This window comes from Scylla paramamosain, chromosome 11, assembly GCF_035594125.1.
Source record: "Scylla paramamosain isolate STU-SP2022 chromosome 11, ASM3559412v1, whole genome shotgun sequence".
Classification (NCBI taxonomy): domain Eukaryota; kingdom Metazoa; phylum Arthropoda; class Malacostraca; order Decapoda; family Portunidae; genus Scylla; species Scylla paramamosain.
In genome coordinates this window covers 23,481,023-23,507,972 of record NC_087161.1, presented here as the reverse complement: position 1 = coordinate 23,507,972, position 26,950 = coordinate 23,481,023, and the positions used below count along the sequence as shown (strand labels likewise).

The following is a 26,950-nucleotide window of genomic DNA, read 5'->3' as shown; positions in this document are numbered from 1 at the left end:
CAGTACAGCACAAGAATATCATTACAATACAAAATGGACTTCAGTGCTCTACACTGGATTTTAACAGTGCTAATTTGATATATGCCCAAGTGTGTACATTAGACATGGGGATATGCAGTTATAACAGACTGTAATGAGGTGCAAATTTTCTACAGGATTTACTTCAATAACACAAGTGTGCCATCATGATAATATGAGGTGATTTATTGAAGCCATCAGAAATATAAATGGAAATCAACTTATAATGACCAATTCATGATATATACAAAAGTATCAAATATGGCACAATGGCTGGCTTGGGACAACAAGTGGCAGGAGTGTAGTGCACCCCCCTGCACTGTGGAGGAGTGTGGCTGGACTAATTGTCACAGGGGAGGTTAAAACACAGTCATATTTTTTCTGTATCATTATTAATGAAGGCCATGATAAAAAATCATGATCTTGCATATGCTAGAAATACAGTTTGATCAAGTTTACTTACATACTTATTTGATTAAGATACTGAACACATTAGTTTTATTTATGACTTTCCAACAGTCATAGTACTTCAGTAAAGTTGGTCAAAATTGCACATTCAAAATACTTTTCAAAAATCTTTGTCAGCAAAATAAGCAATCCCTTAAAAAAAATGTGAAGTAACAATTCTTTAAATAATCTGATATCATTGTATAACATTTAGGTTCTACAATGATGTCAAAAATTTTAGGTTTATATTGCAAAGAGCCCAATGTCTAATGTACATACATGTGCATCAGTCACACCCTCACTCACACAATGATAGCTTACCTAAGATGCACAAATGGGATGACCTCTGACTCCTACATGATGCTCTAAACTATCACCAACAGTTTCAAAATATATATTCAGTGTCTCTGATTTATTGATGCATAACATTTGATGCCTGTACAAATCTGGGTGCATGGAGCAGTACACTGGTGCCGTGAGTCACATGCTCTGCATGGAAGACTTTCAGAGGTTCCTCCAGCAACACCTCGGCTAAGTGGAGAATTCCACGGCTCACAAAACAGGTCCTCCAATAATTCATGGATGTCTCCTTCATTCTGATTGTGGACTCTTCAACATATTCAACACAATTTAGGCAAAAATGGATACAAATCAGCTTAGTTTGATATTTCCAGGTGCCAAAATAACAGTTGTTGCATTAGTGTAAGAGGTAAATTAGAAGGCAAACATCCATTTTACCTTCAGTGTATGATACAGATTGATGTATATTGTCACCTATAGTCTTCTCTACCTCTTTCCTCACTACTGTTATTTGTTCCAATTTTATTGTACCATCATATTGAGCAAATATCATTGCCAGAAGTTTCAGCTCTCAGAGAACAAAATGCCAAGGCAGAAAGACCATAGCAAACAAGTCTTCAGCCATTATTGAAACAATACATAGTTATTAAATTATGCTTGTACCTTTAAATGTACAAAAAAGCTCAGTAGAGGTATGCTGAGAGGTGTACGGAGGGAATCTTTCTAAACATGTAGTATCATAAATAATTCTTTGTATTTCTAAAATTATATGAAGGATATATATCATCATCTTTTAAATGAGAACATAATGTGCATAATTCCTGATCCAGGAAACATGCACATAGCAGCTGCTGCATAAGAGATATGTATTCACAGTACAAAGCACCATAGCTCATCCCCACTCCCTTGCCAAGAGCCAACCACCGGTATGTTTCCCGACTGACACACGGGTACTTGAACCGTTTTCAAGTATAAACATTAAAATTTTCAATATATATATATATATATATATATATATATATATATATATATATATATATATATATATATATATATATATATATATATATATATATATATATATATATATATATATATATATATATTAAAGTCTTTAAATGAAAAAAAAAAAAAACTAATCCTTTCCTCTTATATATATATATATATATATATATATATATATATATATATATATATATATATATATATATATATATATATATATATATATATATATATATATATATATATATATTAGATATAATAAAGACTCAGATTTTTTTTTAATAAATTCTTTCAAGTCCATTAAGTGTCTGGAAATGCTTCTGGTTGGTTCACTGTCAAGTGCATGATAAAAACTGATCCACACATAATATAATGACACTTTTGGAAAAGAAGCACAAGTCACTTTAATATTTGTTAAAATAATAGTACCATGTCCAAGAGAATCATTATACCAGAGTGCAATGAGTCATTAATTTCACAATTGTTTTGAAGAAGAATATTCAAATTCCCAGGAAAACAGTACCATGAAGATCTTCAGTATATGAAATCACCAGAAGTTTCACAATGAAAAAAATCACATGAGATAGGCAACTATTGAATACTTAGATATACATACTAAACAGTGGGACATTTTCCCCGCAGGTAAACAGGTGCAGCACACACCACAGGCACTGGGCACCACGGCCACTTAACAACTAAACTTCCTGATCTACCTGGACACCAAGTAACACAGTGTCCTGCATAATCCCAACATTTTCATGGAATTTACTCATCTAGCAACAATTCAAGGACTTCTGAGTGTTTGTGGGGATGAAGTGTTCTGGCAAGAATTTGCCACAAGAACTTAAGGTCAGCGAGACGGACACGAGGAATTTGCAGATTTGTTTGTGTTGGAGGACAGGGAAGAAAAGCCACTCTGGCATGACTGAAGGCTGGTCATTGAGCCCCTGAAATAAAAGAATCATGTTAATTAATGGTACCCTAGAACTAATGAAAAATGTTTGCTAACAATGCAACATGCATTTTTTATACTTCAATTTTTACCAATATTTTTTTGTGATTTAAATCATGAGTTATTCCTAGTTTCTTATAGCAACGGGTTAAACTCACTAAATTCCCTACACACTTTCATTTCAGGAGAATTACATATACACTTGCAAGGGGAGTGGATTGCCAGTCTTCCACTCCTACTGGGTTGAGATGAATATTCAACATACATCCCAAACCTATTCTATGCTAAATGAACATAGGATGCAGTATCAAAGGGGAAAAAAAAAAAAATAAATAAATAAATAAAATAAATAAATAAATAAATAAATAAAAATAAAAATAAATAAATAAATAAAAATAAATAAATGAATAAATAAATAAATAAAATAAATAAATAAAATGAAACATAAATAAAATAAAAATAAATTTAAATAAAATAAAATAAAATAAATAAATAAATAAATGAAATAAATAAATAAATATAAATAAAAAATAAAATAAAAATAAATAAAAAATAAAATAAAAGTAGAAATAAATAAATAAATAAAGAAAGAAGTAAAATAAAATATATAAATACATAAAAAAAAATAAATAAATAAAATTATGAAAATTAATAAATAAAATTGGCTTTACCTGACCAAAAAACTAAACCTCATACTCTTAGTTATGAGCTAAATATGTTAACTACCATATTGTGTGGCTGAATTATAATGCATGTCAAATATATATTCTGGATGAGAAAAGCATAAATAAATAACTAAAATGTATAAAAAATGCACAAACACAGCATTCTACAATGTGGATATCAGAAAATTATATGGTAATTAAGAGTAACATGAATTTTGTCGTGGGGTAAATCTATGACAAAATTATCTGATTTTTATAAACAAGAAACAGTTCTGAGAATAAGATTAGAATAATATGAAAGGTACCTCCTCTCATACAAATAAGCAAGTGTAAAGCTTTATCAAGTATAGAACCACTGCTTGACTTCCAAAAGCAAGGCTACCAAGCCATTTCAACAGAATAATGACCTGGACTTCCCTTATAATTGAGCTACATTTGGTGCCAGTACCCAGCAATCCAACACACCTATCACTAACACCAAGAAGCAAACCAACAAGGCACATATCAGCAAATCATCCAATAGATCCTTCCACTGATTCCACATAACACATTCACATAATCAACAGCCACTCATTCAACAAACCCCTTCATAGACTCAATGAAACATATCAGCACAGCAGAGTATTGCACAGGGTGGAGCAGAGATTACTAGTATAGCAAGAGTTACAAATGAGTGGAAGAAGTTCACTGAGCTAAGTGTGCAAGGATACTGTGCAAGGACAGAAGGAAATATAGAGACTTTATCCACAACCACTGTCTTGAAAAATCTCAAGAAATAGACATGAGGATAGAAAGACTGATAGGCAGAGGGATGTGAGCTTCATTTACATCCCACACATCCTGGTACTGAGCCCAACTCATCAAGCAGAAGCTTGTGTGCAGCTAATATTAATTTGATTACATTCTTTCAGACACAGCTTTATTATGAGTTATTAGAGATGAAATTTTACCTAACATTATTAGACATTACTGTGTCATCTGCTGAGTTGTTTGGTGTCTGCTGTGGTGTCCTCTATATCTGTGGCAGGAAGCAGTGATGCTGGACCACCAAACTCCACATCTCCTTCCCTGCACAGTGTCAGGTGTCCTCAGTGTGTGCAAGTGTGTGGTTGAGCAACCATTCAAATGGAAGCCCACAAATTCTGGTCATAGTTCTTGCTTGCCCAGATCATTATGAGTAATAATTGACCTAGAAGTGAAACTGATCTATCCAGTTATTTACAATGAACAAATATGATTCCTGAGGAGACTTGAATCCTTGGTAGAGTCAGCAGTGATAACTAAGCAAGCCCTCACCAATAATAGCAAGACAACTGACAAAACCCTTTAAGCCAAAATAACACAGTCACTGATGCTCTCATTTCCTGACTAGCCTATGTATTCCTATCTTGTTTTAAACTGTGTGGCAAATCTATTTTAATACTACCAAAACCATTAATATATCAGATTATCTACACTGATATTACATAATCAAGTAAGACTTTTTTGTAGAAATACATTGTACTTTGCTCATGTTTTAAAACAAGATGAGAATATGGGTGAGGATGTGTAAGTAATAGTGCTACTTTATTCATATGTCTTCAGGTAGCAGAGTTACTAAGACATAGTTGATGAAACAGTGGTAAAGTTAGTGACAGCATGCACAGGCTAAAGTTGGTGCTACAGCAACCGCATAAAGGTTGAGGGATTGGTATTAATGCTACCGTCTCTTTTTAATTCTCACCTGTAATCAGCTGACTTGAGTGTCTCATAGTAATACATGATCTTGGCCTTGGGAGCAGTGATGGAGTCGATGATGTCCAGGGGGGAAGTGTGCTGTGTGGACTCGTAATAGCGCCACTGCAGGATGTAGGTGCCCATGTGGGAGGTCACGTGGGAACCCTAATGTAGGAGAATTAAAGAAAAATTTACTTTAACTAGTGATAAGGGATGAGATTAATATAATAGTGTGTGTGTGTGTGTGTGTGTGTGTGTGTGTGTGTGTGTGTGTGTGTGTGTGTGTGTGTGTGTGTGTGTGTGTGTGTGTGTGTGTGTGTGTGTGTGTGTGTGTGCAATAGGATTGAGCTGATTCACTATGCTTGTATTTTTCTTAATTTTTTGTAATAACTTAGAAAAAAATATGGATTTGCAATATTTTCATTCATGGTTAAATGTAAATAATTCTATAAACATACACTTGAAAGGGCTGGCAAGAAGGCATGGAAAGTGATACACTGGGGAATGAATATAACACCAGGAACCTGAGTTGTAAGTTCTGGCATAGCATCATAATTTTTTTTTGTTTGCACAATGATTATCTTTAAAATCACTATGTTGACCTATTGGCCTTTTATATTCAATATATCAGTCCAGGCTCCTGATTTTTTTTTTTTTTAAAGAAACTGGTAAATAAAGATCCACTTTAGTTTACTTTCTTAATGTACTTACTGGGAATTATCTTTTTGTTGTATGATAATTGAATGCTTTTAGGTTCATAGAAAGCTTGGAAGTCTCAATGGCAAGTTGAATTTTGCAAATGTCTTTATTTACATATCTTCATTCATTAAGAGCTTACAAAGATTAAGAAAAAATCTACAAATACAAATGAGAAAAAGTCTATATGCTTTATTGACTTTTAATCTGGAAAAAAAAAAAAAAAAAAAAAAAAAAAAAAAAAAAAAAAAAAAAAAAAAAAAATATATATATATATATATATATATATATATATATATATATATATATATATATATATATATATATATATATATATATATATATATATATATATATATATATATATATATATATATTCCAAGGAAGTGACTTGTTGCAAATAGTGTAATTGTGATCTGACAAAAAAGTTCACACTGAGCTATCAACAACTTACTCATCTCTGTCCCAGTCAGTGATTTAATTTCCTGCATAACACAAAGATGGAAGTTCAAATATTAATGCAACATTTTTTTCATGGTTTCAAATAATTTTCAATTCTCAACATGTCTAAGTTTTATCATTATTGCATTATACTTTTTATTGTTCCATTATTCAAATATTTGGCAATAAAACTATTGTTCTTAACATTAACATTTTGTGTCTGACAGCTCAACTCAGTTTGTGTGTTTGAATATCATGGTCTTGATTCTACCCAACTGTATTTTGTTTTTTTGTTAAATGGTTTAACTATAACATTAATTTTAAGCAGCTTGAAGTCATTATAGCTGGCAAAAATCTTGCAGATTACAAATAAAAACCAAGAAAATGCCATGACATCTCATAGGATACTTTTTGTTCATATACTTAAAAGTACATTTTCTCGTTTCCAGAAAGAAAATCTGAGAAATGGAAATGGTGAATATTTCAAAATATGAAGCACAATAAAAGTGAAAATACGAACTAATGTTTATATTATAACTTTGCAGGTCATTTAAAAAAATCAAGGAAGCAGTGTAGAAAAGGCTGCAGACATTCTTCTATAAAAATATGTTAGTAAAAAAAAAAAAAAAAAAAAAAAAAAAAAAAAAAAGGAAATCATAAGAAGGAAAGCAGACAGAAAACACTAGACACATTTCCAAGCATTGCTACGAGCAGAAAATCTATCAGACTAAAATCAAATGCATGATATGCTGCATCATGCTTTGGTGCAGACTCAGCTATCTATCAGAGAGATGCAAGCCCTCGCTCACCTTCAGGTTCACAGGCATGACACTTGGACTCATAATAAACTTCCATGCTAAACTACTTTACAAATTTGTAAATAAATGAAAATTAACTTTCTCATAAAATGTAGACATCAATGTGAAATTAATCAAGAAAAGTTATTCATTTTATTCTGGCTTCATAAATGCAAAGAAAACTATGTATAATAATGCTTGCCTCAATAATTCTTTTGCTCCATAATTTTATTAAGACAAAAAAATAATTACTGGCAATGTAATTCACATCAAACAAATTTTCTGGTAAATAAATTAAAGTCCTGATAGAGATGTGGATTTAAAATCTAACCTGGATGCTCTCTCCTTCACGATAGACAGGATGCGGGTCCACACGGCTGGGTTCGTGGCCATCTCTCTCATGATACTTGGAGGAGGTAAGGGGAAAAATGCAAAACAAGGAAGACACCGTGAAGAGAGACAGGATATCAGGCAAAATCAAACTATAAGTAGCCAAGCAAGACATTTACATGATGAGTCTTTAAGCTAGAAGGTAAGAAGCATTAGGTACAACAGACCCTCAATTCACAATGAGGAAAAGATAGTTTTATATACAATTGAGCATACAAAATCAAATTCTACATATATGAGCAGGTTTCTCAAGATTTAATTCCTCAAGAAAACAAATAATGTATTACAGAGTGAAAACACTACTAGGAATGACTTCTTCATAAATAAAATGTACATCAAAAACAAATTATGTATTAAGTGTTGTAATGCTAAAAAATCATGATAATTCCTAGGAAATTTTTTCAACAGATGTAGGTGAGAAATAGTAAGGGATACCTAATATGAGTATGTCATTTTGGCTGAGATTGTTTTGAATGTTTGAGTAGCTTCCAGCAATGTCACAAAATTCACATATTGTAGTAAACTAGTCATTTGTTCATTTCAGGATGGTTTGGTGTTTGACTGTGTGGTGAAATAACATTGAGGGTCCACTGTACATGAGTAGTAAATGAGAGGAAGGGTCCTCCTTGAGTCCTGTCTCACAAGCATGCTCAGTCATATGTTTCATGTTGCCCACATCTCTAAAAAAAAATTCTGTTGCTCACAAGGAAGTTAGTATTGCATATTATGCCCTTACACTACAATGAAGTATAGTAAATGGGATGATAATTTTCATCAAATGTTCATGCAATTCTATAATACAATAAATAGGTAAATAAATATTATGTATCTTGAGCAACTGATTCCTGCAAGATGCTCCACTTAGAGGGTATTTAGTGATGGTGAGGATGTGAAAGTTTTCAGACAAAAGATGTAGATGTGATGTCTGTCATAGAACTGATGGTGTCTGCCTTGGTAAAGTGATGAGTCTCATCAGGAGGTTTAGAGTGGTAGTTAGAGGAAATAACTAAATTGTCAGATATAACTGCAATGGCTAAGACTTGTGCACTTTGGTTACAGAATTCTTTATTTATTATTTTTTTTTTTTCATGTTGGCAAGAAAACTAGTCCACATGTAGCCATGCATGCTGTCAAATGTTACTTGCATAACTGTTCTAAGGACCATTTTCTGGGAAACCTGCAGTCGACAAGAAATCAACAATGGCTACACATCAGAAGTTGAGACCTAAGAGCCTGTTTCTGTTGTCTATGTCTTTTTGTTTAGGGAACAACTGTGTTGTTTATGTTTTGTGCAGTACATATGTCTGGGACAAATGCATCTGGGGTTTGTTGAATTGTTGCATTGATGATACTTCAAAGAGTGGTGTCCTGAGTAAAATGTAAATGTGATTTGTATGTACCTTGGTAATGTTTTTTTTTTTTTTTTGTATCCGTCAGGCAAAATATGGAGAAGGCACTGAGTCTGCACTTATCATGTAAATGTTCTTCAGTCAACTAAGCATGCATGTAATTTACTCATGGAATATTCCCATGAGTTACTAATAAGTTTCAGTGTGTATTTGTTTTATTTTTAATCAACATAAACAAGAACAATGTCCCTAAGGTAGGTGGAGGGGCAGCCTGGTCACACATTCTGGGGCTGGAGGAATACTGTCACTGTATTCCTTGCACAGTGTGGAAGATGATTGAGGGGGGAGGAGCAAAGGGACTGACTGAGAATCCCTTCCACTGTATTTTTATTCCTACAAGGAGGTAGGCCACAATATCTTGGCTATATCCCTACAGGTTTATAGGAAGATAGATAGTTAGAAAATATGACTGTTAAATAATTCAATGTTGTTGTGAACTAAAACTACAGATGGATAGTTTGTTTTTGTTTCAATACTGTTAACTCCAGGATATTTCTATTTTGGACAGTAACTAATTCAGTGTTATATCTGCCAACCCTTTCATTATTGTGAAATAAATTCTGACAACCAAGTGCACATAGCCATTTTTCCATTTCATGTGATCCATTCCTGCTTTACGGACATGCCTTAGTCTTGTTCTGTGACTGACACTATCAACACCAACTCGCCAGGAAAAGGCTCACATAAAAGTGCTGAGAAGCTGGAGGGTCTGGTTCACATACAGACAATTCTACAAGTAATAAGGAAACCCTGGAGTAGTAATTGAGCAGTAATGTGTAAAGGACAATCAAGAATGGGCTGCAAAAAAGTATCTACAAGGCCCTTAAATATAATGCAAAACAGCACAGAAACAGACAGATTTCAGAAAAGAGTCTACTTCTTATAATCAAAATCAGTTTTCTACAAGCACAAAACAGTTTGTGACAAATAACCCACAAAGACTCTAATGAGAGATTTCTAGCTTGGCTGAGAATGAGGCCACGACCCCACTCACTGTGAGATGAATGTACTTACCCGCATAAATGTGAGTGCTTGAACTTTTTATGAAAGGAACTGAGATGCTGGCCTCTAAATTTATGGACTTATATACTCCAATTAGCTTCTTCTGTGCATCTATGTGCTGTAGTATTCATGTTCTGATAATATTTGGGCACTACATAACTATGTAAGATTTCTGCCATGATATATTCTGGCAGTTGCTGTTTTATATTAATCCTCTTCATATCATTTATGCCATCTTGCACTTTTCAGAAATTTATGATGTTTTTGTGAAGGTGAGCCTTTGGGTGTTATCTCAATGATTATTTCCCTTGTTATGACCATTCAGAGGGTGGCATAAATGCACTGAAATAGGACTTAAAATCCAACACACATGTAATCCCTCCCCACAACAAACTCTCCCCTTGAAGCACACCAACCTGGATGCTTTCTCCATCATGGCAGATCAGCTGTGGTTCAACACGGAAATATTCATGACCTTCCCGCCAGCCTTTCTCTATGACAGAGCGATGCAGGTCATCACTGCCCATCACAGCATCAATCATCCCCATGGCTCCTGCAAAGAATGAACATCATCTGCACCTTCCAAAGCAATGCCAGTTATGCCAGGAGGTATTTTGAAAGTTAGAAAATTATGTTAAATCTGACTGATTTTCATCATGTTTTTGTCGTGTGTTCCCCACCACCAGCACTGTGGGGACTGAGCAGCAAGGCACCTCACCAGTGGGAGACTGAGGCTCAGGGCGATGGGTGATGGGCACTTTGGTTCTCAGGACAGAGAAGGAGACATCATTCTTCATGACATCAAAGTCCCAGCAGATGACTGATCCTGCCTCCTCTATGAGCAGCACCATCTCATGCACCTGTGATGAAAGTTTTGTCAGATCTGATAGAATAAGCATTATGCAACATGGACCAATTAACTTATGGTCTGGAAAATTATACAAAAAATGAGAATATTTATTTGATTATCTATCTATTGATTTACATACTTGCCAGCATGTAATGGAAAAAGCAAAGAGTAATGCATAATGTAAATAAGACTATCTACATATCTGCATAATGGAGACTCAGTATAAAAGAATGAACAAACAATAAAGATACAGAGTAACATTAAGCACTGCATTTGTAGAAAATTAAAAGAAGCTGAAGCACCTACCTGACCCCTTCCCAATGAGACAGAACGATAAATTGACTGGTCAGACATGGGAAGGTGCTGACGGGCTGCATCCATCTCTTCTCCCGGCAGATACATGCTCTTGGGCACCAGGCCGGCCTCATGCACCACAGTCTGCGCAACACAAAACACATGCTCAGCTTCTGACATGGATTCAAGATAGTGCAGAGATCTAAGACATGAGAGACAGCACAGCATAAAAAAAATAATGTCAGAAAAGTCAAATATAATAAAGTTTTGATCACTCCAAGGTTCAGTGACCTGACTGTAAATGAGAAATACAATATGAAGTCTGAAAGTTAGATTTACACAAGTACACAGAGGTAAAGTGACATAGCACAATGAATCCTGTGCACTCAAAAGCCTTCAATATACAGCAGGCTTTTCACTGACTCATACAGGTACAGGATAGAATTATAACTCTATAAGATATAACAGTAAAATGTTCTCTGACTTGGTTGTTATTTAAAGTGAATCATGATCAAAACATTTCCATTAACACAATAAAAGTCATGGAGTGAAGTTGTTTCAGGAAATGCTGTCGGAATAAAACTGACCAAAAAATATCAATATGAGAAATAAACTGGTTAAAGACATCTTGCCAATAAAAAAACAAAAATAAAGTTTCATGAGGAAACAGGAATCAGGGATATTCATTTTTTCTTTTTTTGACAACTTAATAAACAGATGCACACATAAATGTTAAAGTGAGTAAGGTGAAGATTGAAAAAGCAGTCAATACTTTGTGTATACTACTCAAGACATGCAGTCTTAAATCAATTCAAAATTAATACAAATAATACAAATAAAATAATAAAATAATTGAAACTCAAGTACATATTAATGCTGCAGAATGTTAATTACATAATAATAATTATTACATTAAGATTCCCTATAAATATAAAACAGCCACAAGTAATTAACAAAATAGCCTGGTGGCTAATGAGGAAGTCCTGGCCATCTTGGATGCTGCCCATATTAACGGAAGTTTATATAAGAGGAAACAGATTGAAATAGGACGTGAAGAAGGGACTGGCAATGCAATGGTTGTAAGTGCCTGAGGTTGCCTGAGGTGATGTACCAGCTGGGGCAGAGAGTGGAAACAGTCACAGTTGTGTAGCTGCACCAAAAAATGAATTGCATTATCACACAAATCACTAAACTTTGTATTTGTTTAATTCAGACGTATGAAAATGGCCAACTTTTTTGTAATGAACCTTAGCGCTGTCCCTTATGAAGCAAGCTTACATGAGGTAGCTGGATGCTTTCTTACTACACCCAACACAGTTCCTCACACTCACTGGTTTTACTGGGTTATCTCATCAAGTTGCCCCTAATTGTAACCCTCAATGGTCGCAGTTAATGTTAACACTCAAGGTATCTTCTGTGTGATATAAATATGACACACATCAGATGGGCAAAGCTGCGTGGCAACCTAGATATGTATTGCAGTGAAATTGTTAGTCTTGTACAATACTTAACATCACACAATACAAATGTGTCTGTCTCATTAATGAGGTTATGAGTGAGGAAATAAGCTAAACTATGATTGAATAGCACAGACACAGTTCAATGTGTGTTGATAACAAACAGCCAATGTGCAAGATGGTCCTTTTCTGAGGCAATTTGACAAAACATTAGCAATACCTACAATCTGAATGAATGCAAGGAAAATAGTAATAATTTTCCTCTTCATTTATCAAATATGCCTCATCCTGGATCCTGCCAATGAATTGCTTTGTGTTATATCTCAACTATGCACAAAATGGTTGAAACCTAGATATCTTGAGTCCACCATGATTATATGTAAATTGATAAGTAAGAGCTTGGAATGCCCTATAGGTAAAGAGTCTGAACAAATTATTTTTGCAAATGAGAACAAGCCTTCAGTTCACATTGTTCATTAGACAGCCAGTTGCACTTTCTCATTATGGCAAAAAATTTTCTCCATAACATTTGTAATAATTCAACTAAAACTATGGAGATATTTTCTGCCATAAGTTGAAAAGATAAACTGGTACAGAAGAAAAAAAAAAAAATAAATAAATAAAAATAAATAAATAAATAAACACGGAATCCTTAGTTATGGCCAAAGGTGTTTTCAAGACTAGATCTAGAGGTCAACACTTATCAGATTCCAAAATTCAGGCAGTTCTCTTACGCTACACTCCAGCTCGTGCAGGAGCGTGACAGTGTACAAGGCCTCGGGGACGGGACCCAGGACAGACTGAGTGTCCAGCTGGGGCCAAAAACGCCAACCAACCAAAACAGAGAAGGAAAGACAAGACAAGATGAATCCAGAGAGGAGAAAGAAAATAGATGCAATTTGCTGTAACAACAAATTCCTGCTTAAGCCAACAGATTCTTAGGCAGATAGCAGAAAAGATACGTTTACTGTAACAGAACTGCAGTATGGAGCAGGGAAAAATACACAAAAATTGAATGAGAAAAATGTCATGCCATTTTACAAATCTCAAAATTATTGTACTTTATGTAAAAAATTGATTACTTATATATGTATTTAATTAACTGCTTAATGATTATGACATCCAATTTAATTAATATAGCAATGTTATGTTATCAGTATATATATTCATCTTTAAACAGTTATTTTCTTCCCAAACACTACTTTAAGTGAGCTCTACAATGATTTTATGAGCATTTCTACCATAATGTGAATGGAGAAGTGATAAACAATAGCAATATGATATAATTATTACCTGGAATGCAAACCTGAGCTGTGCCTTACCTTGCACTCTCCTCCAAGGATGTGAGGAATGTTCTCCTTGGGCATGTAGTCTATTAAGCCACCAGGTCCTTGGTAGTCATTCCCACCATAGAATAAGAACTTTGATCTGCAGAGAAACATCTTAATTTTAATAATTCATTCCTTATAAAACAATAATTTACACTACAACTAATAATTAACCTTTATCAAAACTCCCATTGACTGAATACTTTCCTTTCCTATCAGCAGGTTGTCTTGCATAATGAAAATGTTTATGGCTTAATTTTTACAGAGATCAACATGTACACATTGTATGAATAAGTTACCTATGTACAAGTACATATAAAGGTCATCAATCTTTGACCACACAGTCATAATATTGTATAAGCATGACCACTGTCTTCCTGTGCATGTGCCCACCTTGTGGTTTCATCAATGAAGGTGGAGACGAGCGTCCACAGGATGGGGAACACTCTTGGTGCTCGGATGATGAGGACACAGCTCATGGTCTCAGGGTAGTTGGCTTCCACAATCTGTTGGGGGAAAGTAAAGGAAATGATGGAGACACTACATGAATATCTGTGTGGCATCATGTTCTCTCTTCTGACTGCTTCATGGTAATAATAATGATAACTATGATGTGGATGATACATTAATCAGATACATTACAGCAGAATGCAACATCACTGAAATTTGCTATAATGTAATTTAGAGTGCTGATAGTATTAAATTTCCTTACCTTCCAGAAGAGAAGTTATAGCAAAAAAAGCTCCCTTTTATACCTTTCCATGATATTATACACTCTTTGGATCTTATGTTTTCATCATGTCTTCCTTTGTGTATTTCTTATGACGACCCATTTAACCCTGCATCTCCATCTGTGCTTTTGCTCCCATATTTTCTTACATAAAATGAGAGAAAGAGAGAGAGAGAGAGAGAGAGAGAGAGAGAGAGAGAGAGAGAGAGAGAGAGAGAGAGAGAGAGAGAGAGAGAGAGAGAGAGAGAGAGAGAGAGAGAGAGAGAGAGAGAGAGAGAGAGAGAGAGAGAGACAGACAGAGAGAGAGAGAGAGAGAGAGAGAGAGAGAGAGAGAGAGAGAGAGAGAGAGAGAGAGAGAGAGAGAGAGAGAGAGAGAGAGAGAGAGAGAGAGAGAGAGAGAGAGAGAGAGAGAGAGAGAGAGAGAGAGAGAGAGAGAGAGAGAGAGAGAGAGAGAGAGAGAGAGAGAGAGAGAGAGAGAGAGAGAGAGAGAGAGAGAGAGAGAGAGAGAGAGAGAGAGAGAGAGAGAGAGAGAGAGAGAGATTGTTCTTGATGAGTAAAGCATTACTAATCTTTCTGACATTTCTCTTTATGAGTTATCAAAACATTCACACCTGCCTACCTCGATGATCTTGAGCAGTGTGCGAATGCCCGGTCTCCACAGATGGCGCATGTTGAGACCCTCCAGGTCCACCAGCAGCGTCCAGGTGGTGATGGGCCGCCCATAGGTTAAGGTCGCCTCCTCTGTCAGTCGCAGGCCCTCCTCACAGATATGCAGGGTCTAGGTGCAAGGGGAAGATTTATGGTATGGATTCAAATGCTTATACTTTTAACCCTTGAAAACTGCATGGCTTCTTCTATTAAATTAATCCATACTAACTAAAAATTGTACAATCAAGATACTTTTAGACTGATAATTATGCTAGACACCACAAATAGCTCACTGATTTTAAGACAGCATGTTAAATTTAATAAAAATCATGTAATCTCAGAATTTAGATAGGAATATAAGACAGCCACCACATTTAGTTAATAAAATGCATACATATTGTTTAATGTAATATGATAGCCAGCACAAATAATATTTCTTTCCCCTGCTATCAAAAACCATGAGAAATCTGCACTGAAGGTTGACCACAACAAGTTTATTAGTAATATAATTTTAATATGTAACTTATACAACCTATGGTGCTTGACTACATTCAAATACACTTCTCTACAGATGGTGATAATTATGAGTGTGGTGGTGGTGCACTTACATGCTTCAGGAGTCCTTCTTCCCCAACACTTTTTACAAGGCCCTTCACGTCCATCTGGCCGAGACGTAACAAGTACAGCGGCCGACACTCTGAGGACAACATAAGAAAGGATTACTTCTCCCTGATGCTGCTGCTGTTCATGCTGCTACTATGAGTGAATAGCAATTTACAGTTTTTATTTTCATAAAAAAAAAAAAAAAATAAAAAAATAAAATATATATATATATATATAATATATATATATATATATATATATATATATATATATATATATATATATATATATATATATATATATATATATATATATATATATATATATACATATATATATATATATATATATATATTGCATCTATAAATTTGGATTAATCTTAGTTCTTGAATTTTTCCATTTAATGTATTTTGATATTTCTGTTTATTCATTTACTTATTATTATATTTTCATTCATGAACACAACAATTTATAAATAAATAATATGTAGAACTAAGAATAGCTTATGATAATTTTACACATGAAGTGATCAGTCCTCAGCCTCATCTCCAGGCTACCATTTGTCCCCACCCCAATGGTTGGTACTCACCCTTGTCGTGGTGGTGCCATCCTCCAGGGAAGTATTCCTGAATCACTGATGGCACTTGATACTCGTTCATCATCTTGTCCACCTGGTTCTTCTTGCGCCAGATGAGTGAGTGACTCAGCATTTCTCGTGCCTTCTCAATATTGAAGTCTCGTGCCCGAAGGAACCTCAGCAAACACGTGTCACTGGGGACCTGCAAAAGGATGGCAGCAGTGTGTTTGAGTGCATACTTCAGGCTGTCTTCAGTGTGCAAATACTGTGATCTTTCATTTGAAAGTGCAAGTATAATTATTTTTTTATTCCATTAATGGGTGAAGCAACTGGTGAGAAGATAAGGACAAATTCCCACAAAGTATTGCTCTGTACACATAACCTAGTTCATATTTATTTGAAATTAGACTTACAAGTCTACAAATATTAGGAAAAGTTTTTCCTTTATAATTTTCATCAACAGTTCCATAGCATTTCTATTCTAGTAGGTAGAATGTAACAGAGAGTGTATGTACATTATTATTTAACAACTAAAAAAAATCCTCTCACAAAAATTAATATAAATACATTTTGATAAATTATTTCACATTTCTTATTCTATGGCTTTGAATTTTAACAAGCTGGGTATTTCTTATAAATCATCCAGTCTTACCTTTCCTTTCTGAAGTTCAGCAACCCACTTTTTCAGCTGTATCAACCTAGATTCTTGCAATGGCGTCAGGTCTCCTAAACATCTCTTAATGTAGTCAGCATCCAACTTGTTGTTTTCTGCATGAATAAAAGTATTGACATCCCATAAAAAATATGCATTTTTTGTATACATAACACCAATACAATTTATTCAGTAATTTCAAAATATTCAGTATAACATTTCTTTCAGGTACAATGCATGTTCTCCCCTGTAACATGTTCCATCATGTACATTGTAGTATGTCCTTTGTACGCAAGTGTTTAAAACATGGCATGTATCATATCCTTGTTAAGTGTACCCAAAGCTTAACCTCTCCCAAGGCACAAAGCTTCATGGCCGGTGGTCATAAATGTAATGTAACAACATGAAAGGAAAGGAGCAATGGTGCATATGCTTATAAGACTTTCACAAGTTACACTTGTACCAAAAGAAGACTTTCACAAGTTACACTTATACCAAAAGAAGACTTTCACAAGTTACACTTGTACCAAAAGAAGACATCACATTAAAAAGATTATGAAGATTTTTGCCATTCTTCATTTTTTACAATTTTTTTCCACAAGGTGCCAATTCACAGAAAGACTCCTACACCAAAGAATTTAGAGAGTAGAGAAGCATTTAATATGTCTCAGAGCAGCAATGGCAATACTGTAAGAGTGGGATGAGAGCTGCATGTTAGTGTGTGGTGTTGAGGGAGTGAGGGAGTGAGGCTGAAACATGACAAAAGCTCACATAAAAGTTAATAAGCTAAGCAATTATATGTTAGTTAGGAATCAATGAGTTGATCATGTTTGTATTACATGTTGGACAAAATGCGTGCATGTGTTAATTTGAATTAATTAACATATCTTATGTAATATTTTCATGTCACACATGTTAGATTTGATGTAAATTTATCTTTTCTCAGTAATCATTCAAGCTTGACAGTTTTGACAAACCACAACATGACATGGGCCTGTGTAGCATCTTTTTTTTGGGGGGATAATCAAAGTTATCAGCACAAATCATACAAAATACTACAAAAGGCAATCAGTATGCAGACACATCACGTCCAAAGAGTCAAGCCTCCATCAGCCTACAGGTCGTCTCGTGAGGTACAGGGACTATCATGATGGGAAGCAGCGGGTTAAGTCTTGGGTCACAAGAAGCCAATGATAGGTAGTGGTGAGCATGGTCAGCAAAACAGGGCACTTAAATTATGTTTATAAAATTAGCTCAGCACAAATAAAGAAAAATTTAGTTACTCTGTTATTATAAGATTTTATGAATGAGTAATGTAGCTGATATCATAATGCTAATAAGATGGTTCAGGGAAATGTTTGCAGCACCAATTGGAGTAAACTGGAGGCAATTCTACTGAAGCTGTTACCTCAGTGCTTATTACTGGGTGGGTGCTGGGCATACAGCTTCTCTCTATACTTTAAACTGCACCAATATCTGGGCTATAATAGATATTGTAGCTTAAAGTATAGAGCATTTAAGATTACAAGTGTCTATTGGGTTGGGCTAAATCTGTACCACAAAGTGATTACTATAATTTGCCATTTTACTGTGTCACAAGCCTTTGCTAAATGACAATATTCGTTCATCAAATACCCCTGTCAATGCGGCCATTATCCACCTCCTCGGCCACCAGGCTATCGTGACACCTCTTATTGTACTCATTGTTGTTGGCCAACATATCACCACCTGAAATTTAGCCAAGAAACATGAGCACCTGAAAATTCTAAAGTGGGTAGCACAACTCATGGTGAAGTGTGCCTTGTGGTGATACATGATGGAGGTGAGCAGGAGCATGATGGTCAAAACTGTATTCTGTACATTTGGAAAACAGAGCTTTCTTCAGGGAAGCAGTTCCTGTCAAGATGGCATCGAAAGTGAAGTGTTGTGAAGGAAACCTCTAGAAGGTCCTTCTCTAATGTTTCTCTGATTTATATATAATATTTACAAATGCATTTCTTGGAAAGTAAATCTGTACTCTACTTCTCTGGGAAATATGAATGAAAATTTTTTGAATGTTTTGTATTAAACAATAATAATAATAATAATAATAATAATAATAATAATAATAATAATAATAATAATAATAATAATAATTACAATAATAAAAGATAAATAAATCAGTAATATCAACTGACAATATCTTCTTAATTAATAGTTCATTTCTGTTTTTCATCTTGAAAATGAAACTGATTTGATTTGAACAAAACTCTATACATAAAAATGTTCAAATGCATTAATCAAGAAATGCAAAATGGGTTTACTTTTTACTATGTAGTTCATAGTTCAGTAACAGTGTATTTAATAAGTCTTTGGGTTTATTTTTCTTGCCAGATTTTAATCAAAAGAAATTATTAAACTCGAAAAAAAGAAAATAATAATAATAATAACAATAATAACAATAACAAAAAAATATAAAAAATCTATATTTTACTTTCAAGAGCTTAAGACACTCTGAGAGGAACAGTGAGCAAGAGACAAAACAGTATGGACAACAGACTCATATTTCGGAGAAGGAAACGCTGTGCCAGTGTGAAGCAACAACAGCATCAGTGCCTTGCTACACTCACCGTCATTGAGGGTGACAGCATCCATGCTGAGGATGTTGGTGGCAGATGCCCCAAGCTGGAGTTCCCGGGAGCCTGTGGATGGCGTGCTGCTAGTGCGGTCACGCTTTTCAGTCTCCTCAGAGCTGCTCTCGACTTCACTCTCCACCTTGCTGTTCTCTTCATCCTCGGTCTGCTCTGGTTGTGGCTCCACCCACCTTGGGATATGTGTAACTCCTTCCTTCTTCAGTTCCGTTATGAAGTGCTCAATTATTTCTTTGCCCTGTGAGTATTTGACAGCTTGTTAGCATATCCCAAAACTTCTCTTTTATGGTGTAAAATAACATGTTAAAAATTAAAACAAATGCATACTGCAGCAGTACTACTGCCCTCCATTTTCTGAATGTAATGTACATAAATTACTAATATCAAAGAATAAATTATGCATTGTTTTACAAAGCCTTATCATCATTATGGACATATTCTGCTTGAGGTACCCACCTTTGAGATGTTCTGGGAGTATTGCTTCATGGCGATCTTCTCCACTGTGCTCTCAAACCCAAAGAAAGATTTGATATCAAGGCTGGCAGTCTGCTCAAAGCATGTCCATTCACTGTTCTCTGGATGAACCTGACAGGTGTGGAAGAAGGTTAACAGACTGACTGTGTGAATGATTCAAGGTGCCACAACAATGGGACTACATGGGAGGAGGGTTGTGACACTGTCTAAGACATGATTTTATCTTTACCACTGTTATTCATTAGGTTGTATTTCCTTAGTCTTCTGCTACTTATACCACTACCTGTTACAGAAGGATTTACTGGATATGAAAGTTACCTTTTTCTTTTTGCATCTCTATACTAACTATTCATCATTTTATATATGTCCTAAGGATCTCATCATCATCCTTCCCTACAGGCCTATGAAATATGTCTCTGCTTTTTTTACTCATTATTTCTTTAATTTGTGTGATTTGTTAATTTCATAAACACAGTTGCTTTCTTTTATACTATTCAGCTTTCCACATTTTTCTCATTCTCTCCCTTTCTTCATTTTATTTACTCATTTCTTCTATTTCTGACAGCTCTCATCGTTACATTTCTTATTTTCACATGCTTCCTTTATTTACATTTGTATATGATGTTATGCTACTTAGCTTTCCTAACCCTTTTTGTGCTCTTGTTTCTTTAATTTTTCCTTAATGATTATTTCTGAAACATTCTCATTCTTCAGGTATTATTTTCACCAATCATTACTACAGAAAACCTAAAACTATCATGAGAGAGAGAGAGAGAGAGAGAGAGAGGAGAGAGAGGAGAGAGAGAGAGAGGAGAGAGAGAGAGAGAGAGAGAGAGAGAGAGAGAGAGAGGAGAGAGAGAGAGAGAGAGAGAGGAGAGAGAGAGAGAGAGAGAGAGAGAGAGAGAGAGAGATGAGAGAGAGAGAGAGGAGAGAGAGAGAGAGAGAGAGAGAGAGTCTAAGGTAGTCTCAAGGATCGGTGGCAGCAACAGCAAGGAGGAGGGCAGGATAATTATGCTCAAGACTTTGAATAATTGATTGTTGGCTCATTAGTGATTCAGCAGAGTCAGGTTGTTTGTGGGTATAATTGAATCTCTCATTTCAGGAACCAGATTGTGATTTCTTTCAGTTTTCTCCTTTTTTTCCCTTTTTTTTCTTTCTTTAATTTGGATGCTTTTTCTAACATTTTCGTTTTTCTTTTCTTCCTTGATCCCGGTGTTTTCTGCTTATGTTTTTATTTGTTCTTCTTTTCCTTTATTTTAGAGTTTATCTGCTTCTTATACTTTTATTTCTTCCTTCTTTTCATTATTCTGGGACTTTTTTTTTCATTTAACATTTTTCTGCTTCTTTTTCCTCTTCTTTCCTTTTCTGTCTTTCTGATAAGCTTTTAATGGATGATTGCTTTCTTAATTTCTTAATGGAAATTGGAAAATATCTTTTGGCATTTGTGATTCATATTCATAATATATTTAAGTCCAACAGAAATGCAACATTAGCTTTATCTGCCAGTCATCTATCTATGTCTGTCTGTCTGTCTGTATCTATTTATCTATCTATCTATCTACAAATCTGCACAAATGTCTAATTAGTTAGTTACCAATAAAATATGATGTGCTTATTCTCTCTTATTTATACATTCACCAATGAAATATTAATTTTTTTTTTTTGGAAGGGAGAAAAGGGAAAGAAAGGAATGATGGTGGGAAAATAATGGGACCAATGAATCAAAATAAAAAAAAATTAAAAAAAGTATAATGAAAACATGGGATCAAGGAATCAATATAGAAGGAAAATGTAAAAAAGGAACCATAGAATAAAAGCTAGTAAAAATAATAACTTTGTATCCAACATAAGAAAATAAAGGAAGCTGCAAGAAGCCATCAGACCTAAACGTGGTAAATGACGGTAATGGTGACTAACAACCGTAATTAGCCACCGAAGGACTAGATCTTTGTGGTGACTTACCGAGTATGTGCAGTGTTCCTTGATTACCCACCCTGGAGGAGAAAACTCTCGTTGTAGGCGTCGATCTTGAGCGTTCTGTTGCGTCTATCCAGGGTGTTAGTCTGGATGAAGTGAATGAACTCCACCCCCATGATCTGCAATGAACAGCGGGTTAGTTGTTCTCTCTCTCTCTCTCTTCTCTCTCTCTCTCTCTCTCTCTCTCTCTCTCTCTCATCTATTACGAGTATATTACTGTAATTCTTATCTTAATTATTCTCATTCTTCTTGTTACTACTACTACTACTACTACTACTACTACTTCTATAATACTACTTTTACCTAAACTCGTGAACGTCCATTATCATCAACATCCTTATTATTCTCATTCTTACACCACTGGCTACATGCGAGTCTATTATCATGACTTTATAATAAATAAAACAAATACGCTGACCTTGCCAACCTCCACAGTAACAAAACAAAGCTCTGAAGCCTTATAAACAAACAGGATCTGAAACCTTAGTAATGATGATTTGCCTGCATGGTCAAGGATTGGAACATCGGCTTTGGGTCTGTGTTTCTCAATCAAAAGCAGAGCAATGCGTCCCTTTCCTTTCCCCTCCCTCCCTTCCCTCCCTCCCTCCCCATCCCCTTGTCCACCACAACAAAGACATTACTTTATATAAAAAAGAAAAAGCCACGCACGTAGTTATTTTAGAATCCCTCACTACACTACTCACTGGAAATAAAATAAAGAAAAGAATGTCCAATAAAAAGACAAATAAAAACGCAGGGATAAAACTCCGAATAACAGTAGGAGAACAAAACGTCACAAATACAATGGCACGGTGTCTCTCAAGAGTAATAGTAAGTCCACTCGATTTGATCTACTGAGTATGAACGATATATATATATATATATATATATATATATATATATATATATATATATATATATATATATATATATATATATATATATATATATATATATATATATATATATATATATATATATATATATATAATTTTTTATTTATTTATTTATTTTTTTCATACTGGACAGTCAGGTTTGAGGACTTGAGACGGAGAGAAAATATAAAACAACAGAAGTACGTGTAGAAGGTTACTCTCTCTCTCTCTCTCTCTCTCTCTCCTCTCTCTCTCTCTCTCTCTCTCTCTCTCTCTCTCTCTCTCTCTCTCTCTCTCTCTCTCTCTCTCTCTCTCTCAGCAGTGCTCTTCTCCTTCCACACCAACAGTTACAACACAAAGGGCTCAAGACTCTTAAGGGATTATGAGAACTATACCGATTTTGTGTTTCTTTTGCGAGGCGACGACACGAGCGAGGGGGGGTTCGACAGAGGAGGAGGAGGAGGAGGAGGAGGAGGAGGAGGAGGAGGAGGAGGAGGAGGAGGAGGAGGAGGAGGAGGAGGAGGAGGGAGGATTGGAACGGAGGAAATGAAGGGAGATGGAGAGAAAAAGGAACAATATGAGTGGAGATGAAAAGGAGGAAGGATTGAGATCAGAAAAGGGAGATGAGGAACGAAAGGGGCATGTACAAGAAGGAGGCGGAGGAGGGGAATGAGAGAGGGAAATTGATGGAGATGACAGATGGGAGGAGAGAGGAACAAAGGCAAGAAAAAAAAAAAAAAAAAGAGAAAGGATGATTATGATTGAGAAATGAAGGGAAAACAGCAAGAGATGGATAGAAACGAAGCGGAAGAGAAGGATGAAGAAGAAGAGGAGTACATGAAGAAAAGAAGATAAGATAACAATGAAGGCAGTGTAACAAAGATATTACAGACCAGCGTTATTTACAATGGCGACAACAACAGCCAGCTGACACTATTTCAAAACGTATTCATGTGCAAAAATCTGTGAGACATCGAAGTCTTTATAGTTTCATCTCTTCGTTCTGGGAGACAAAAGATAGAAAACAAAGGATGTCAGGAAAATAAGAACTAATTACCCCAAGTTTGAGAGAGAGAGAGAGAGAGAGAGAGAGAGAGAGAGAGAGAGAGAGAGAGAGAGAAGAGAGAGAGAGAGAGAGAGAGAGAGAGAGAGAGAGAGAGAGAATCGTCCTTTCTAGTAGCAGATCTAAGCACAAATTTAAATGCAGCTTTTGGGACAAAGAAGCAGATGCACACTCGAAACAAGAGCAGGAAGTGTATATATGAGCCCTGCCTGAGCGGCGCCACTTGAAATTTTAATCTCGCTTAATTAAAGTGGGCTGCATGAACCCAAAGAGCTTGTAAGAGGAGTAGTGGGAGGGAGTGGGAGGAGAGAGTAAAGAGAGAAAGAAGCAAGCGACGGATGAGGAGGAGGAGGAGGAGGGCCGGAGGGGAGGAGGAAGTGAACAGAGGTGAGTGGGTGGAGGAGTCAAGGCAAGTGAGAATGTAAGAAGAGGTGAACGCTGCATGACCTGGTGAAGTGAAGTGGTGAAGTGGTAAGGGCCGCGCGCCAGCCTAGGCAGACACACAGACACACATGCTGGCGGAATGGACTAGTAGCGGGTTGACCTTGACTCGAATGAATGCCAGATTGCCTACTTTTAGCGGCAATTGCCCTTGGTGCGAGGCGGCCCATAGCGGCCTGAATGACCCTGGCACAATGGAAAGAGAAGGAGAGAGAGAGAGAGAGAGAGAGAGGAGAGAGAGAGAGAGAGAGAGAGAGAGAGAGAGAGAGAGAGAGAGAGGGAGAGAGAGAGAGAGAGAGAATGCAACTCATAACTTATCAGAAAATTCACAACACACACCTCACCGAAAACAAAACACAAAACAAACAAACTTTCCCTCTCTCCTTCCGTTCATCCATCCATCCACTTAACTAACCTTCCACCCCTCGTCCATCTACCTACCCACCCGCACTTTCCCTTTTCCACCTTGCCCTCCATCTACCTTCCATCTAATTCTCCCTTCCTGACTTACCGTGCCCCATCTACCCACCCACTACACCAGTACTTCCAGCCTCTAATCTCCCAGCCACAAGACGGGGAACCTCACTAGACCCAGACACAGGAAGGGCTGACATATTGAGGGCCCTTTCTCGATCTTGTGGGTAGTAGTGGTGCATAGCCGTTCTTGGGACCGTATACTGAAACACTTCTGCATCACACCTTCACTACATTCAAAATGCTCTGGTTGAAGTGGCATGGGTTTTTAAGGGTGTTTTTATGATTCTGGTGATAGATTAACAAGGTTTCTACATCACTGGTGGGAGAAACACTCTTCAGAACCCAGCCAGTCATCTCTTCGGCCTTCGAAAATAGGACCATATTCTGAAATACTTATGCTCCTCACCTCCACTACATTCAAAGAGCCTTACTTGAAGTGACACGGATTTTTAAAGGGTTGTTTTTAAGCTTCTGCCGACAGATTAACAAGATTTCTCCATTATTAACACGAGAAACACTCTTCAGAACCTAGCTAATCATCTCCGTGGCCTTTGAAAATAGTCGACATGAGAGAGAAAGAAAGAAAAAGAGAGCAAAATGTTTCAGAATAAAGGCCTTAGTTGGTGGAGCGATTTGTCTAATTAATTCCGATGTTCTTACCTTCTTCAACAGGTAGGGCGCCTCCACGTGTAACCTGCAGCGGCGGGATATCTGGTTGACGGCCCCGTCCTTGGAGGTGGTCTCCTTCAGGACGTCTGTGCCGGCCATTATGGGGATCATGTCGCACTTCGGGAAGCGCCTCACGTACGCCTGCAGGAGGGAAGAAGAAGGCTTGTTATTCTTGTTGTGCTTGGCTATTTGTGGCTTACCTATGTATGTGGTTGTTGATTTTTTTATTGTTTGGTGGGGATGGGAAGTGATAGGAGGGGAGGGAGAGAAGGGGTGGGGAAGGGAGAGGGAAGGAAGGGGAGAAGAGAGGAGGGAAGGGAAGGGAAGGGAAGGGAAGGGAAGGGAAAGGGAAGGGGAATGGAAGGGAAAGGGAACGGGAAAGGGAAAGGTAAAGGGTAAGGTAAGGTAAGGTAAGGGAAAGGAAGGGTAGGGAAGGAATACAAATGAAAATGAGGTATTTTGTATCTTGAAAATTTTACAACATTTACTCAACTCAATTCTTATAATTGCTTATTATTACCTATTACTGAGAATACTATTACTTTTTTTGCAGCACTTAATTATCCGCCACTTACTCATCTGTACACGCACTTATTTGTTTTCATCATTATCGACTAAAATTAGAAAAAAAAAATATCACCTAAAACCCCGGGAAATAATAAATAGAAAAAAAAAAAAAAAAAACCATCCCCTACAGTCACCCAGGCATCAAGCCATTCAACAACCCATCATTCCATCTCCGTCCATCTGAATTATGTATTGAAGGACCGCAGGGAAAACAAATACAATAACAGCGGAGGAGGAAACTCAATTTCTAGACTACGGAGGCGTCCAGTCATTTCCCTTCAAGAGGAGGAAGAGGAGTGGGAGGAAGAGAAGGAGGAATAATAACAAGAAAATGACGTTTCTCTCTCACGTTTAAAGATGTTATTAATTTTTTTGCCCCTAAGAAGATAAGGTTTTGTTGTTGTGATGATAATGGCTGTCGCTGGTACGCATTATTAATTATGTACGTTAAGACTAGAGCCGTAGAGACAACGTAATATTCTAAGACCTAATTACAAAAAAAAAATATTCATTACAGTGTTTGCAGGCTAAACATATCTAAAATGGTTCAAAGGAATACGAAAAAGACGATGAAAGAAATTTAAACTGAAAACACCTACAGTTTCAAAAGGGCAGAAGTGATTATGAATATAGTAACCAATTGATAAGTGAGATATAGAGATAAATTAAATGAATAGATAAGATGCATATACAAGGTCAAGGACATCGGCTGCCTCCTCTTCCTCCATAAACACACGCTCTAAAAAATTAAACAACTGAATAAAATTGATAAGATATAATATTGGTGAATGAATAAATGA

General features: G+C 36.0%; 1 protein-coding gene across 1 annotated transcript in view; it reads right to left on the bottom strand.

Annotated features, from left to right (window-relative positions):
* Positions 1 to 2,020: 2,020 nt before the first annotated feature.
* LOC135105085 (SEC14-like protein 1) overlaps positions 2,021 to 26,950 on the bottom strand; it is a 154,590-nt gene continuing 129,660 nt past the window's right edge. Inside the window, 18 exon segments of the mRNA XM_064013030.1 lie at positions 2,021 to 2,717; positions 5,111 to 5,268; positions 7,369 to 7,443; positions 10,255 to 10,391; positions 10,557 to 10,698; positions 10,995 to 11,126; positions 13,762 to 13,867; positions 14,161 to 14,273; positions 15,117 to 15,275; positions 15,754 to 15,842; positions 16,338 to 16,527; positions 16,978 to 17,093; positions 18,613 to 18,705; positions 19,587 to 19,845; positions 20,064 to 20,192; positions 22,044 to 22,067; positions 22,070 to 22,177; positions 25,575 to 25,724. Of these exon segments, the coding sequence (XP_063869100.1) occupies positions 2,621 to 2,717; positions 5,111 to 5,268; positions 7,369 to 7,443; positions 10,255 to 10,391; positions 10,557 to 10,698; positions 10,995 to 11,126; positions 13,762 to 13,867; positions 14,161 to 14,273; positions 15,117 to 15,275; positions 15,754 to 15,842; positions 16,338 to 16,527; positions 16,978 to 17,093; positions 18,613 to 18,705; positions 19,587 to 19,845; positions 20,064 to 20,192; positions 22,044 to 22,067; positions 22,070 to 22,177; positions 25,575 to 25,724 (2,277 nt within the window). The 3' untranslated portion in view covers positions 2,021 to 2,620.